The sequence below is a fragment of the Neltuma alba genome, unplaced genomic scaffold, assembly GCF_004799145.2.
Source record: "Neltuma alba isolate B1F8T4 unplaced genomic scaffold, ASM479914v2 tig00012180_pilon, whole genome shotgun sequence".
Lineage (NCBI taxonomy): Eukaryota > Viridiplantae > Streptophyta > Magnoliopsida > Fabales > Fabaceae > Neltuma > Neltuma alba.
In genome coordinates, this window is record NW_021636723.1 from 244,079 (window position 1) to 260,412 (window position 16,334).

General features: G+C 33.6%; 2 protein-coding genes across 4 annotated transcripts; both read right to left on the reverse strand.

Annotated features, from left to right (window-relative positions):
* Positions 1 to 74: 74 nt before the first annotated feature.
* Positions 75 to 1,757, reverse strand: LOC114724220 (uncharacterized). 2 transcript variants are annotated; one of them, XM_028910536.1, is made up of 2 exons: positions 1,676 to 1,757; positions 75 to 1,336 (listed from the first exon to the last, which is right to left on the reverse strand). In XM_028910536.1, the coding sequence occupies exon 2, from the start codon at positions 1,333 to 1,335 to the stop codon at positions 373 to 375; it is 963 nt and encodes a 320-aa protein (XP_028766369.1). In that variant the 5' UTR covers position 1,336; positions 1,676 to 1,757; the 3' UTR covers positions 75 to 372. The 2 variants fall into 2 exon arrangements, with proteins under 2 accessions (XP_028766369.1, XP_028766368.1); XM_028910535.1 differs by having other exon boundaries at positions 75 to 1,350; positions 1,676 to 1,731.
* Positions 1,758 to 9,107: 7,350 nt separating this feature from the next.
* On the reverse strand, positions 9,108 to 12,463 carry LOC114724222 (protein FAR1-RELATED SEQUENCE 6-like). 2 transcript variants are annotated; one of them, XM_028910537.1, is made up of 2 exons: positions 12,223 to 12,463; positions 9,108 to 11,286 (listed from the first exon to the last, which is right to left on the reverse strand). In XM_028910537.1, exon 2 carries the CDS (start codon positions 11,284 to 11,286, stop codon positions 9,274 to 9,276), a length of 2,013 nt encoding a protein of 670 aa, XP_028766370.1. In that variant the 5' UTR covers positions 12,223 to 12,463; the 3' UTR covers positions 9,108 to 9,273. The 2 variants fall into 2 exon arrangements, with proteins under 2 accessions (XP_028766370.1, XP_028766371.1); XM_028910538.1 differs by having other exon boundaries at positions 9,108 to 11,307.
* Positions 12,464 to 16,334: the final 3,871 nt, after the last annotated feature.

Sequence of the window (16,334 nt, forward strand, 5' to 3'; positions counted from 1 at the left end):
TAGAATCAGACTAGAAAATATAATAGATGTTCCATCACTGAATCTTAAGAGCTTTAAGCTGCAACCCTGTGAACTAGTTTGCGGAATTCTACTCTTCATTTGCTGATAAATGAAAGGAAACTTCTGGTTCATAATAAGGGAAATTCTTACAGTGTAAGCCCGAACATCCACTAAGACCTATCCCAGCAATAGTTGTACAGACTTACGATTCATATCTACTTGAATTTTCTTCAAATTCAAATTTTTACCAGTCTCATCTCATACAATCTTATATTTTACTGATGAAATACACTGACAATTACTAGTAGCGAAAAAACTTGAACTGAATCTCCAAGAGCAGCATAATGAGTCCCACTAACTGCCTGGAAACTGTCAACTGGAACCAGGGTCAAGTACAGGAAGTCTGCAGTGCAAGCTAATTGACTTGTCCGTCTGACGAGAACCAGGAATGAAAAACTGAAATATAACTGTCAAACAAGCACCAAGTGGAGCAATCCCATAGAAAGCACAATCTGGTTTGGTCAAGTGATACTGAAGGCTCTTGGCAAAGTGCTTCACACTCACTTGCACAGATTGAGCATCTCCTCTGGCAACTGACCGGGATGACCGAGTCTGAGCACTCAGATTTTGATCCTCAGAAGGGGCCTCTGTTTTCTCCCCAATGACCAACAATTTCCGAAACTCGGCACCGAGAGTGATCAGTGTTGTTGAAACCTGTATGTGCAAATCCCCATACTTGCTTATGGAGACCCCAAGCACATCACCTACCTGCTTCAATCTATCCACAAAGTTTTGCAATTGGTTCAAATCTGGCACCTGAACGAGAGTTTGAGGCAGGTCTTGGGCCATATCCAAAGCACCTTGAAGTTCAAGAACTTGAGCTCTTGATAATGGCTTTGAAATCGGGATATCCTGAATAACTGCAGATTTATAACCTTTGGTTTCAAAGGTAAGAAAAGGCATAGGTTGGGTACAATTTGGAGGTAGCTTTTTCACCAGCTTAATTTGGAGACGATTAGTAGTAGCTCCACTGCCACCAAGTTCAGAACAAATGCTCACACTGCTCCGAACTGCACGCTGGAGAAGAGCGACATCTATGGTAAAAGCAATGCGATCTTCGTTCTGGCTAGAGATGCGATAGTCATCGAAAAGGGCTTCTTTGCGAAATTGAGCAATAGATTGAATACCATCGCCATTAAGGAGATTGTGAAGGAACATGGCGTGATCTCTTGTGAGGTAAAGGTGACATATCTTTCCCATCTTCTCGAGTGCTGGCAGGAACCTCCTCTCCAAAAGAGTCACTCCATTCTCCGTGAGAAAAGCCTTGAACTTCATCCTAGAGAAAACAACCTACAGCTTATATTCTCTGTCAGTCCTTCGTAATATAAACAACACCGCTAAGGAACACAAATCCGATTCCAATTTGAGATATAAAGAACATGACTATCAATAAAAATAAAGTTCGATTAGAATATAACGATGGAAATTCTTCCTCTAGGCACTGTAACTGTTCAGGAGCTCAAAAGATGCGAGAGAGAGGGGAAAAGGAAATCCACAAAATGGCGCGAAAAATTTTTCTGTTCCGCAGTGCATCAACCCAAACAAGTGGAATCATCGTTTTAAACCAGAAGAAACATAGCAATCAAGTGGCCAAAAAGAACTGGGGAATTGATACCTTGGGTTAGAAAGAGCCGAGGGCTTCTTCGCCAGGAAGGAGAAAGGCTAAAAGCGCGCCAACGCTGTGTCAAGTGTGTAGCCAAGCGCATTTTTCTTTAATTACATGTTTATTTCAAAATTTCAATTACCAAGCCATGGTGGGTGATAAAACCTAATTTTTATACATTTTATTCTACATTAATTTAGGATTTAAATGATAATTTTGAGTTTAATTAGATTTTTATGTATTATTGGAATTAATTGGTTGATTTTGATTTTTCAAAAAAAATAGAAATTTTGATTGAAAATATCAATACTTTGTGATTTTCTATTTTCAGCTTGGAATTAATATTTTCCTCTTTCTTTGGAAACAAGTCTCATATTTTTAGAAAGACTGATTTTTAAAAAATTTTGCAATTTCTTACCTAATTTTTATACATATCTAATATTTAATTTTGATATAGATTATATTATATTTAGATATAATATACATTAATAGATGCATTTAAATTTTTGTAGGTCAAGAAAGAGCATATAGGAAATCCAGTGGTGCAAGATTATTTCTTGAAATTTAAGTACAATCCAATAGCTAATATTAAATGGGTCAATTAATTACTAATGGGTTTGAGTTTTGGATCCACAAAATTTTTCTTTTTCTCCCATTAAAATATTCCCCTCGTTGCATATAGTGAATTGACGCCTAATATCAATTTATTCTCCATTCACGGATTGCACCAGACCTTCCTTCGTTCCATAGTCACCCAACAACTCTTCTCACCATATTCCATCATCACATTCAATCAATTTCCTCTCCTTTCTCACTACACGCACAACTCCCATCTTCACATTATCATCACCTTCCATCAATTCATGGCCGTGACATCTAAAGGAGGAGGCAATTTGATGGCAGCTTAAGTTTGCTAGGAAGACAACTTGGGAGAAGCATGGAGGAGGCTTGAGTCTTGGATGAGCATTTGAAGACTACAAAAGAGTGATATTCCATTTATCTTTTTAATTCAAAGACTTGAAATTATTTAGTTTTAAATAATTTTAAGTTGTACTTTTTGTGAGACAATGTAGTTCTAGATTGTCATTTTTATTCTTGAATTAGATTGATATTTGGATTTTGTTTGTATTGAGACACTTGTTAGAATTTATATTTATGAACCTTTGCATTGTTAATTGAATTTATAATTGAGTTTTCATTATGAATTTAATTATCAATGTGGTTTGAATTGCAAAATTTGGGTCCTTTTGCCACTTAATTGTTTAATTAAGTTGGTTAATTGTCTGATTGTTTAATTGGATAATTTCAAACATAATTTCCAGAATTAATTTGAGTTGCTTTCATTGGTTTTAATAAGTTTAATTAACCAACCTTATACTATTATGAGTTCTCTAGTAGTTTAAGGGTTTTTGAAATTAAGGGTTCTCTTTGTTTCAAATAGGTGATTAAATTTATTAATTCCACTCTCTTATCACTTTTCTTTGGTCTAATTAATTGATTAAGGTTATGAAGGTTAAATCCATGTGAATCCTAATTTGTCCCATCTACCTTACCTGAAAAGAAACTTCTCAATTTTTACTTGTTAATTTTCTTTGCTTTCTAGTTAATTTTCTTTATTCATCATTTTTATTTTCCTTCTAAAAAAATCCCCCCCAAAATATTGCATTGCATTCATTTAGTTTAATTTAATTTTCATATAGATTTTAGGACATTTACATCTTGCATTTAGAATTAGAATTTTGCATTTTAGTTTAGGTCCAATTTATTACTTTTTTTTATCACCTAAATTTTTACCTAAAGAAACCCATAACTTGCTTTTTGGAAGTAATGACCCAGGTCGATCCTAAACTACAAATTAATTAGGACCTAGTTTAATTGAATACTTTAACGACAGAGGCATGATCAATTTTGGCGCCGTTGTCGGGGAGCAATGGTTAGACTTTAGGTTTGATTTCTAGGTGATTTCTCTTGTTTTTCCTGCATTTTTTTCTTTGCATTTTATTTTCCCCTTATTACTTGCATCTTCTGTTTTCGGTTGATTTTGCTAAAACATCTTGTGCTGAATTTTAACTTTTCGCTACCTAGATTTTCTTGAAATTCTGGTTATTAAAGTTGTTGGGTGTGCTAATCAATTTTGGGTTCTTTTAGCCAAATTCAACCATTTTCATTAACTTTTCTAATTTTCTTTTGTTTTTTTCCAAATTTTCTTTGATTTTTTTTTTCAATTTTCTAGGTTTTTTTCTTTAATTTTTCTGAATTTTTTTTACCTTTCTTTTGCTTTTTTAGTTTTCTTTTTCTTTTATTTGTGTTGATGTTCTTGATCTTAAATTTATGATGGCTTGGAATGCTTCTTCTTATGAAAATAATTCTTATATTTCTATGCCTTATCATTATGTCCATGATGTGACACAGGGATATGATCCATATTCAAGAATAGAGAGTAGGCTGCAGACCATGACTAATGTTCTAATGTAGCAAGATTACTCAAATCTTGGATATGTGCATCAAGTTATGCCTATTCAAGAAGACTTAAAGTTAGAGAACAAGCTGGAGACTATGATGCAAATCCTCTTAAACAAGTTTGAAGAAAGGAAATTGCAACACAATCAAGTGATTCAGACTCTACAAACTCAAATTCAGCAGTTGTCTAATGCAATTAGCAACTTAGAAAGTGAAGAATTGGAAACAAATGGTGAATTATCACATGATAGCACTTTTTCACCCTCTAATGATCCATATCCTTTTGCTCCTACCATTTCACATGATGACATGAGTAGTACAGTAACCGAATATGCATGTACTGATGATGTTTCTGGATTGACTGGTTCTATTGAGTCAAATAATGTTGCATCTTCCAATTCATGCGTTGATACTTCTTCCTATACCTCTGATCCAAATTCTATTGATTTTGTTGGGTCAACAGAGAATTTTAAGCAAGATGACTCTGATGATGAAATTGATGAAGAGATTATTGTTGAATCCCCATACACTATTAGGTTCAAAGATAATATATCCTTTTTGAGTACTGATGCTCATTTGTGTATTAATGCTTTACATGATAAAGGTAGTATTTCTTTTGATTCTACTGATATTACTTGTGCTCTTGACATGACTGATGTTAATGGGGATGCTGTTGAGAATAAGTGTGGGGGGAATCTTGAGTTGGATGTGCACTTAAACAATAAGGACATGTTGCTTGATGAGATTTCACATGTAGAATTTGCTTTGTGTAATGATGATGATAAGCATGGGGAGACCATTTTGAGTAATCACCTGTCACTTCATTCTCTAACAAACTTGACTCTTATTGAGGAGAGTCATATTGATTTTGTGGGTTGTTCAAAATATTTGGGAGTTCCAACTCTTTGTTTTCATCAATTTATTTTGGGATCTTCCTTAATTGCTAAAAAGTCTGTTGAGTTTATTGATTATATTTTTATGAGACAAGATATTACTTGGAGTTATGGTTTTGTGCAGGTGTATGGATTGATTCATCCTATCCAGACACCTTCCATACTTAAATTAAAGCATTCTTTGAGGATCTTAAAGAAGGAGATGATGTCTTTTGAACATCAAAAGCAAATACCAATGATGCTTCCATGTGACTTGCCACCAGACAAAGGAGATATGCCAACTCTACTGTTTCATTTGGGTCTTCAAATTTCTGCTCATCTGGTCATATTCCTTCTTTTCTCTTTTACTTGCATTACTTTTTGGTATTGATTAGATGTGCATTTCACATTGAGGACAAAGCATGGTTTAAGTGTAGGGGAGGGATTTTGTTCTTTGGTTTTTGTTTTTTGTTTTTAAAATGAGGAAAAGAAAAATATTTTGGTTTTTACTTTGGTTTTTGTTTCTTATTTTCAAGAAAAGAAAGAAATCTTCTGTTCAAAATTTTTTTTTGTTTTATTTCGAATGTGAAGATTGCAAGTTTGAAGTGATTCAAGTATGATGCATTCTTGATTTGAAAAGTGATTGATCATGTCTTGAGTGGATAAACTAAGTGGCAATAGATTTGACTTAGGTGAATTTAAGCTAGTAATCATATGCCTAGTGAGGTTTTGAGCCTAATGCATTTTTTTTTTCATGTGTGTATACCCCTATCTCTTTCCTTGATCTAAAACTTGACTTGAATATTGTTTGAGACCACGTTTGTGCATTTGCAGTCATAAAGATGATAAAGGCATTCACTTCAATTTTTTTCAGCCAGATAAGCCAAAAGTCTACCCTCTTCATACATTTATCTTTTGCTTAACTCATTTTGAGCCTTCATATTTTTTTCTCTCTTAACCCATAGCCAAAAAAAAAAATCCTACCCCTTTTGAATGTCTTAGGAGTTGTAGAGTGTTATATTATATATGCTTGGGATGCAGGAACACATTTGGAGTTATGGTTTGGGTCAATGTGAAAAAAGAAAGGAAAAAAAAGAGAAAAGAAAAAAAAACTATAATAAGATTCCGCTCCTCTAGTTTTAAGCTGTATTTAGTAACCGGGAATTTTCATCACCAATGTTGATCTTCGTGTCAAACGGCCAGTGATGGCTATGAGTGTGCTAGTAGCATCTTGGTGCCAAGGAGTTATTAATGCTTGAGTAACCGGGCCTTTGTATCACCAATATGAAGGGTCACGTCTAAAGAGCATATACATAAGGCCTAAGAAAGTTTAAAGTAGGGGAAAAAAAACAGACAAGAAAAAGAGAAAGAGCTTGAAAAAAAAAAAAAGAAGTAGAAAAGAAGAAGAAGAAGAATGACTCCATTTAAGTTTGATTTAGTTTCTTGCATTCCATTATATTCTTTCACTGATTCTCTTCATATCTTAAAATGTTCGACTTTATTTTCTCAAACGTTATATCATTTCTTTCTTTATCTTCACCCCATTACAACCTAATAAAAGTCCTTTTGATTTATGCTTGTAATTGCTTTACTAATGGTTAAGAATTTAGATTCTTGTCAAGCCTATGGAAAGAGGAATGGATAGAATGGTTTTGAGTGTAAACACAAGCCGATACACTTCTGAGTGATGAGTGACATACATATTAACCTTGGTGAGGGATTTTTGACTTAGATTCCCCTTTGTCAAGTAAATTGCCATGATGTTTGTTTTCTTGATCCATGAGAAGATTACTTGGATAAGAGAGATGTTGAATGCTTTGACTTACTTTTTGCTTGTGATTAGAACATTGACCTTTGTTTGATTTTCTTTTGTTCTTTTACTGCTTTTTGGTCTTCATTTACTTTGCCCAGGAGTGCAAAAGCTAAGTATGAAGGAATTGATAAAGCACAATTTTTATATATTTTATCCCACATTAATCCAAGATTTAAATGATAATTTTGAGCTTAAATGAACTTTTTATGCATTGTTGAATTAATTGGTTGATTTTTGGATTTTTCATAAAAATTGACATTTTGGATTATATTTGGTACAAGAGAAATAGAGGGGAAAGAAAATTTCAGGGAGAATCTAAAAAAATACCTTTACATTTTAAAATTTTAAATCATTTTTATTTATTACACCCTAATAATAATAGCAAACATTTGAAAAGTAAATAATAATATATTTTTGTAGTCATTTCTAATTTTGAAATTTTAGAAGCATTTTTTTGGGATTTTTTCAAAATTTTAATGGATTCGATCCAAAAAATTCGAAAGTTAGACTTATAAAATTTTAGTAAAAATACTACTTAAGGTCCTTAATATAAAACCTAGTTGACTAATTTGGAAAAATTAAGAAATTAGTTAAGTTAGTTATTTGTAATAAATAAGTATTGTCTTTCTTAAAATAGCCTTGTTAATCATGTATATTAGCTAAAATTATTATTTGATGGAACCTTCAATATATGTAACTACTATAAGGATTATTTTAAAAAAAATAGATAAATATGAAAGATAAAAGGAATTGGAGTATTATATATATCATCAAATTAAAAATCAAACTAGCTTTTATATGAAGGACTAAGAGTAGTAAGATGTAACGTGAAAAAAATAAAAAAAATTAATTAAAAGTGTCTAACCCCAATTCTTCAATTATTTATTTCCAACTCACTAAAATCCCTCTCCCCCCAAAAAAATTTCCCTCTTAACAAACAGACCATAAAAAGTAAAAACAATTAAACAATCATGTTAAATTCAATTTACGAAGAAATCGATAAGCTGAGTTAATTTAGGAGGTGTTTGGATAGAGACCAAACTATAGTTTTAAAAGTATTTTTACGGTTTATGAAGTGAATATATGGAGGAGTTTGTCTCATTTTACGAAAAAAATGTTTCTTAAAAGTACTTTTGAATGTTGCCAAACACCTCCTCAGAATAACATGTGGCTGGACTAAGAAATTGCAAATAATATGCAATTATCAATCATATTTTTGAAAATTTGTAATATCCGATTCATTTAAAAACAGGTTGTTTATGACATTATGACATCCAAATATATTCAATTAATGAGATTTGAAGAATATTTTGATTGAAATTTGAGTATATTGAATTAAATGAAGAGTATCATTATTAAATAGGATTTCAAATGAAGGCTCAAATAAAGAAAATAATAATTAATTTTGAATTTGAATAATATCTTAATTGGGATTTGAATATATTGAATAAAATAGGAAACATCATAATTAAATAGTATGTCAATTAAGGATTTAAATGGAGAAATAATTAATTTATTTTAAATTTTCATACATTCCTTGTAATTTTTGAATTTCTAATTTAAATCTCATTTGAATGAATAAAAAAAAAACACACTTTTATAAGAAGTAAATGTTGAGTTACCTTAGATGATACAATTTATTAGAATTTAAAATTTAATTAAATATTCTAGTTGTATGGGGGAAATTTCTAGTTAAATAAGTATAAGATGTAAATTAAAAATCACGTTATTAACATTATCATATATGTTATTATGTATTTTTATAATTAATTTAAAATAATTTTAACTTTTCGGATTAGGACAAGGACTACATTATTAAAAAAAAAATCAGGAGAAATGAGAAATGAATAAAAAAAGAAGAAATAAGCATACCAATCTCATGAAAAAATTTGATCATAAATATAAATAGCTTGTAATGAATTTAAAGATCTTTTTTAATTTTATTCTTATTTAATTTTTATTAAAAAATAAAAATAAAAAAAGATGTAAGAATGATTCGTAAAGATACAGAAAGATAAAACTTTCATAATGATTTATTTAAGAAATTTTATCAAGTCAATGTATTTTCTAATATGTGAAAATGAATTACAAATGATTTATAATAAGAATCAGAGTGATATTGAATTCTCTATTGTATCATTTTCTTCTATACCTTTCAACATAATGGCATATTAAGAAAGCATTTAAACATGATTAATAAATTTGGCCATAAAAAACACGACTAATAAAAAAAAAACCAAATAAACTTGTTGGCATCTGAGGCCCACAAAAAAAAAAGATTAATTGGTACGCATATTTTTCTATTTGCTTAAGTAATTAAGGAAAAATTTTAAGCGACTGTACATCCAGCGGGGAAGAAATAAGGACATGCATGAAAGTAACAAACAAAGCATCTAAATCTAAAATATAATATAAATATATATATATATATATATATATATATATATATGCCCTCACAGGCAACTCTATATCGCATGGTCTTCCAAATTTACGCGTTTAAGTTTGTTCAATATCTCATTGAACGCTTGCACAGCAGTCCTGAAACGTTCATGCGATTTCGTACCTTCCTCCACAACCTGCACTATGCGTCTATATAAATGATCATACCTATGAACTGGGTTATTAATATCAATGCCACAAGATTTATGATCAATAACATAACTTCGCTTCAGATCTTTTCTCCATCTTGAGAGAATGTACTGAGGTGGAATCTCTTCTATACCATTCTGATTTAAGATAGATAGCGCATGCCTACACAAGATTCCCTTGAAGTTGAATAAACCACAAATGCAAAGGACCTCCATTTCAGACCCATTGTAATACACCTCATAATCTCTTCTAACTCTCTGATTTCCTTCAACTTCAACTTGTTCCTTGATGAGGTATGAGATCACTGGCCCATCCACATTTATCTGTCTGGTGCTTAAACAGGAGTACATTCCTTTTATTTCCCTTTCAAATATTCTGAATAGTTCGTTTGTGTACAATTTTGAGGCCTGCAACTCAAAGTAACACATTGCTTTATGCATAAAGCTTGAATTTTTTGAGTCCAAATCTGCAAGTGCTTCATGCTGCCACTTTGTCTGCAAAGCTTGATCATATTTTTCAAGAAATTCTTTTATAGGAGTTTGTTTATTTAAATAGCCCTCATAAAACCATGGGGCAGCATCACTTGGTTGTATTGGAAACATTCCGGCCAAGAATGTTTCCTTCACATAAGCTGGAACCCACCGTTTCCTATCCTCATATAATGCTTGAAGCCACTCATGACCTCTAATTTCATATTGCTGCATCATGTCCTCCCAAGCTGCATCGAATTCCTCAGTCCTCAGAGAGTAACAAACTGCTCTGCCAATCGCCACTTTCACTTCCTCATATTCTAGCAATCCTCCCAGTTTTTCTGGAATTTTTTGCATGATATTGGATAAGCAAAGACAGTGGGAAGCTCTTGGAAAAACATCGGCAACCACTGTTTGCAAGATGCTACATTGGTCAGTAATAATGACTCGTGGAGGGCGTCCTAGGATACATGTAATCCATGCCCTGAATAGCCATGTATATGATTCAATGGTCTCACCGGCAATCAATCCACAACCAAACAGAATGGATTGTTTATGGTGATTTACTCCCAGGAATAGAACCAGAGGAACTTCATACTCACCTGTCAAACATGTAGTATCAATTGCAACTACATCACCAAAATAATTGTATGCTACTCTCGACCTTTCATTGGCCCAAAACAAATTCCTCAAGCATCCCTTCTCATTGATATCCAACACATAGAAGAAGTGTGGATCTGCTAACTGTGAATGACTAAAAAAATTCAGAATTGCCTCTGCATCACCTTTATTTAGCTTCAATTGATTGGACCATACAGCTTTGCTTTTGGGTTGTCCTTCATCAACATCTACACTTCCATTAGTCTCACCATCAATAATCACGGTTCGAAATAGTCTAATTTTCTGAACCTCTTCAGTACTGTCTAATTGCAATGCTCTTTTGGTTCCCAAACCCAAGCGCTTATGAGATTTGTAGAACTTTCCACTTGTTGGACTTATCAAGTGATTATGCTCAAGCTCCACTTCTATAATTCTCCATCTTTTGGAATCCATCAGCCTGAACTTTATCATTGCTGGACATCCAGTTCTTGTTTCAGGTCTTGGGCGATTTGCTTCACTTTTTTTCTTGAACCCAGCACTACTGCAGCTGAGTTTTCCTCTGTACCGTTCCTTGCTCTTCCTATACCAAGTATTACTTACTCGAACCCCAAATCCTTGATCCTTGGCATAGCAATTGTAGAAATAATATACATCCTCATAAGTCTCAAATTCCATTCCAACAGCAGGAGGAAGTGGGTTCTCCCCTTGGATTATGCCAGTTTGACTGATAAAATCTGCCATTCCACAATCCCCTTCAATCTCAAATCCATCAGCATCATCATCTACTACTGGCTCACTGTTGAGAGAAACTTCTGCCATCCGCCAGACTCAACTAAGATGCTGTCAAAGAACAACATAAATTTCAAAGTATAAAGATCTGGATAAAAATTAACATGTATGAGAATCAAACAACGCAGTACACAGTCAAATAATACATTCCCGTGAACTCCATTTTGGACAACAATCGCCAATTCCACCCAAAGCCCCCCCCCCCAAAAAAAAAAAGCATTTAATTAAATGTCTCTTCTGCTTATGGGAACTGTTCAGTTATAAATAGGGATATAATTTTGGGTTTCCCTCAATTCATTTCTTCTCGGTGCCCCACTACATAAGAAAGAGACTTCTACTGTGGTTTAACTAACAGAGGCACCAAGAGTAACAATATTCCCACTTCGCTTCAAGTGAAACACAAACCATGATTGCATCCCGAAAGATGATGTATATTAAGTACTAAACAATTATATCAGCATCTAACCATCTACATTAGAAAATACTTCAATCCTTCCAGTGAAGCAAAAGAAGTCCACATAATAATGGCCTTGTGTTAGTTGAAGCACCATTTTGAAAAAAGAGCACACATCTCTAAAGCATCAGGGCTTCATCCATGACCATACAGGTCGAAAAAGGAAGAAAGCCCAGAGCAAAAACTACCATATTAACATCTCAGAAATACTGATAAGTTTTCGAACGTGAGTCTAATTATAGATACAAGAAATAACTAAATGCATATATAATTATAATGGTGAGCCAAACGAGCTGAGACTTCACTCATCATGCCGTCCAAAGAAGAAAAAATGAGCTCAACAGCGAAGAGTTACCAGCCAATTGACAGTTACCCAGTATAGATAGCAGAAGAGAAACAAACTGAACACTTTCTAACTGAAATTGAGAAGCCAATCTACTAACTGGACCAAGTTTAGTCATGATAGGAGAGAATAAGTACGGAAAAAAATCTGAGTGAGAGAAAGAGCTTACCGCAGTTCGATGACGGGAAAGACGTTTAGTTCGCTCACGGAATGGGAACAAGAAAGGAGTCTTCTGATGAGAAAACCATCGTCCGCCTAGCGAAGTTGCGAATGAACTGAATCAAAGAACACAATTTTGATCGCTACAAGAAACTTGCTCCTGAATCCTCATTCATCAATTATGTCATCTTCTGAAAGCAATGAAATGAAAATGAGATGTTGGAAAACATGGAAAAGCGGTTTATCTCTGCTCCTAAGGCTTTATTTGGTTCAATGGGGGTGGGGGGGGGTTAATTAAAGGTTTTTTTGAAGGGAGGGGAGGTCATGGGTTTTATTTGGTTGGAGGGGAAGGAAAGAGAGGGGAAATTTCTTATTTGGTTCACAAGGGGAGGAGAGGGGAAGGAATTATAAATTGATAAATATGCCATCATCTATATATTTAGACTGATTTATTCTTTTATTACAATATTTATATCAAAATTATTGTTTCCGAATTTATCAATTTCAAAAAAAACCAATTACCTCACTTATATGTGATAAAAAAATTATGAAATAAAAGTATAATATATATTAGAAAAGTGAATGGGAGAAAAAAAGACAAGACCTTAACTATATAATAATACCCTCCACATATTAGGAAATAATATATATATATGATATTAACAGTGTCATTTTATAATTATAATATATATTAATATATATAATTAATTAATAAATTAACATATATGCATATTATATTTGTGTGTGTAACTGAGCGACCGCGGAAGGGAATGCGAAGGTAATCATGCGAAACCAAAAAAATATTAAGAAGGCACCACTGGACTATTCAAAAAATGACATGAGCATATTTGTCAAGATTCTCATAATATTTCTCTCCCCTCCAAAAACCCTCAATTTGGGAGGGGAGGGGGGAGGGGAGCACAAAAAGACAAATTTTTTTAGCTCCCTTCCCCTCCCCTCCTCCGAACCAAACACATCCTCCTATCCCCTCCCCTCCCTTCAAAAAAACCCCAACCAAACAAAGCCTAAGGGTATGTTTGGCTCAATGAGAGGAAGGGGAAGGGAGGGATTTTAATGGAGGGAAGGGGAGGGGAGAGGAGTGGAAGGATTTTAATATTATCTTGTTTAAATTTATAAAAAAAGAGGGGAGGGGAGGGAAAAATATTTTAATATAAACAATTTTACTCTTATTTTATTTAAGGCGTGGGCATAATGGTCACAACATGACAAAATATAGACATAATGATTACAACATGACAAAATATGGGCATAATAGTCATAATATGATAAAATATTACCCTTTCCCTCCAAATCCTCTCAATTTTGGAGGGGAGGGGAAATTTTAAAAAAAATTTTCTCCCCTCCTAAAATTTGTGTGTGCCAAACAAGGAGAAATGATTAAAATCCCTCCCCTCCCCCCCTCCCCCATATCCCTCATACCAAACACACTCTAAAAACAACGGATGAAGACGATCGAGGGCACAGTGAAAGCTGAATCAATGGGCGATAAGTGCATCAAGTCGTCATTTCATTGTCTCTACTCTTTTGTACGCAAGAGCAATTAATTTATTGGCTTTATAAAATTGTTCAACCAAATAAAAAATGCCTCAGAAAAAAACCAAAAAAATGCACAAAATAAATTAAAAACTAAAACAAACTATATCCTGCTGTGATTTTATGTTGGTGTCTTGGTGAGTTCCTGATATGGGAATATGTGAACATTATCATTTTTAATTTTTATTTAATTATATATTATATATAAATTTAAATTTTGTTTTAAAGACTTCTACAATTTTGACTTGTAACATTTTTTGATCATCCTTTTAACATTATGTTAGGAAGCAATACTTCTTTTTTTTTCAAAAATAAATGTTATTAACACGTGCATGGAGTAGTGTGACTTCACACAGAACATAAATAAAGGTCTCTTTTGGTTGGTTTGTAAAATATGTTTATGAAAATGAGAATAGGAATGATAATAAGAATGGAAATGAATTTTGATGGAACGAAATACATTTATGTTCGTTTAAAAAAAAATCAAGGAAGAAATGAATTTTTTTTTAACAACAATAACAAGTGGGATAAGGCTTGTTGTTGTTGTTAAAAAAGAAAAAATCAAAGAGGCAATAGACAAAGAAGAAGGAAGAAAGGCTAAGGGTTCCAGGATGTTCTTATAAAATCTCTAAACAGCTGTGAAATCAATTGTGGAAGCTGAAGTTTCCTCCCAAAGTGGCTCATTTTATGCGGAGGACAGTGAGTGGAGCTTTGATCACCAAGGAAACACTGTATAGAAGAAAATGTTCCAACACACTTGCATGTGATATTTGTAGAAGTCAAGTGGAATCCATTGAGCATGCTTAAAGGATGTTTGGATTAGCTCTTTAAAATGATTTTGTGCCTGTTTGGCAGGGCTTAAATTGGCCCATAAACCACTTATTTTGGGCAGAAGCCTGATTGGAAAATCATATCATGTTTGGGAGGACATATATACAATTGGACTTATCTTTGATAAGCTACCTAACCATGCGTTTCAAATTAAGCTTTTGGGAGGAACTTATTTGAAGAGTTTATTCTGGACCGTTGATGGTGTGTCAGAAATCTTTTTTTTTTTTTTCTCTCTGCCATTAACCTGTTGCCATTTGAAGAAAAAGTAAAGGGGAGTGAATTTTCGTGTCTGTCGTTTGAAATCTCTTACCCGTACCCATTTCGGTAATTTTATAAACTCACTCTCAATCATAATTTAAATAACCTTTTACCAATATTACTTTTACAAACTAATTTTTTTTATACTCCAATCCAAACACAATTCACTTTACCTAATTTAACTTTTACCCAATCTTACTTTTCTAAAAGTCAAATTGGAAATAAGTTATTTTTTTTCACTGTCAATCTAAACGGACCTTTTATGGTGCTTGAGATAAGCATGTAAGACGTGAAAGTATTTTTTTAAGTGCTTGTTCTTATGACCATAGGCTAAGAGAAGTTAGTTTGGATCTCTATTGTCACTGAGGTTCAATGAATCAAAGATGTGCAATATGGCTAGTTGGATGGATGAGCGGATAAAGCAGAAAATGGGACTCGATGACTTTAGCATTGCTTTATTTGCTACTACATGTTGGGAAATCCGGAAGATGAGATGTAAATATATCTTTGATGCAGAGGTGGAAGGGAATTTGTAAGAGCTCAGATGTGGAAGGCACTTAAAAGCGGGGCAACTGAGTTGAATGTGGATGCCTCTTTCAAGAATTCCAGTATGGCTGCTTCTGTAGGCTTGGTGGGATGATTTATTGCAGGATTGAGAATGAAGGTACAGGCGGGATCTACTCTTACTTATGGCAGAAAGTTTGGCAAGTCTGGAAGCATTGAAGAGTAGTGAGAGGCGGGAAGGGATGAAGGTGATCATTGAAACAGATTGTCAAGGACTTTTCTGCAGATTTGGAGATTCTGAATTTAAAGGCTGTATTGGAGCTATGAAGATGTAATGTGTCTTTGGTTTCTCGCAGGGGCAATAGATCTACCAATTGTATGGAAGCTGAGGCTTGGAAATGTGTGGTACTGCAAGGATGGTTTTTTGAGCCACCACCCTTTCTGAATAACATTCTGCGGCAAGATCTTAAGTTTTTCGTTTGTGAGGATTGCTATGGGCTGTAGTTGTTTTAGATTACTCTGTTTTTGTTTTGTGTTTGTTTGCCTTGTCTGTTATTTTGATTTTTTTTAGTGTTTATTTTGATTCTAGTTATTGGTGGATGGCGATTGTAATTTTTTTTTTGTGATTAATAAAATTGACTGTTTTGACCCCTCAAAAATTAAAGAGGAAAATCATCTTTGTTTTTAGTAGAACAAGAATGGTTCTAATATAAAACTTGGGTTAAAGTGCGCCCAGCACCCCGAACTATTTTTCCAAGTGCACTCAGTGTCCTAAAGTAATTTTCGGTGCATCCAGTGTCCCAAACTAATTAAAACGGTGCATCCATATCCTGAGCTAACAGAAAAGTTAAGTTTGACCATTATTTGCTGACTCAGCCGAAGGTTGACTGACGTGACGGACACGTAGGCGTCTGATGTGTATTATTTTGACCAGCCAAGGTGCGCCCAGCACCCCGAACTATTTTTCTAAGTGCG

Excerpts from the sequence above, each read along its gene's own strand:
- LOC114724222 (XM_028910537.1), bottom strand. The coding sequence starts at position 11,286 with ATGGCAGAAGTTTCTCTCAACAGTGAGCCAGTAGTAGATGATGATGCT.
- LOC114724220 (XM_028910536.1), bottom strand. The coding sequence starts at position 1,335 with ATGAAGTTCAAGGCTTTTCTCACGGAGAATGGAGTGACTCTTTTGGAG.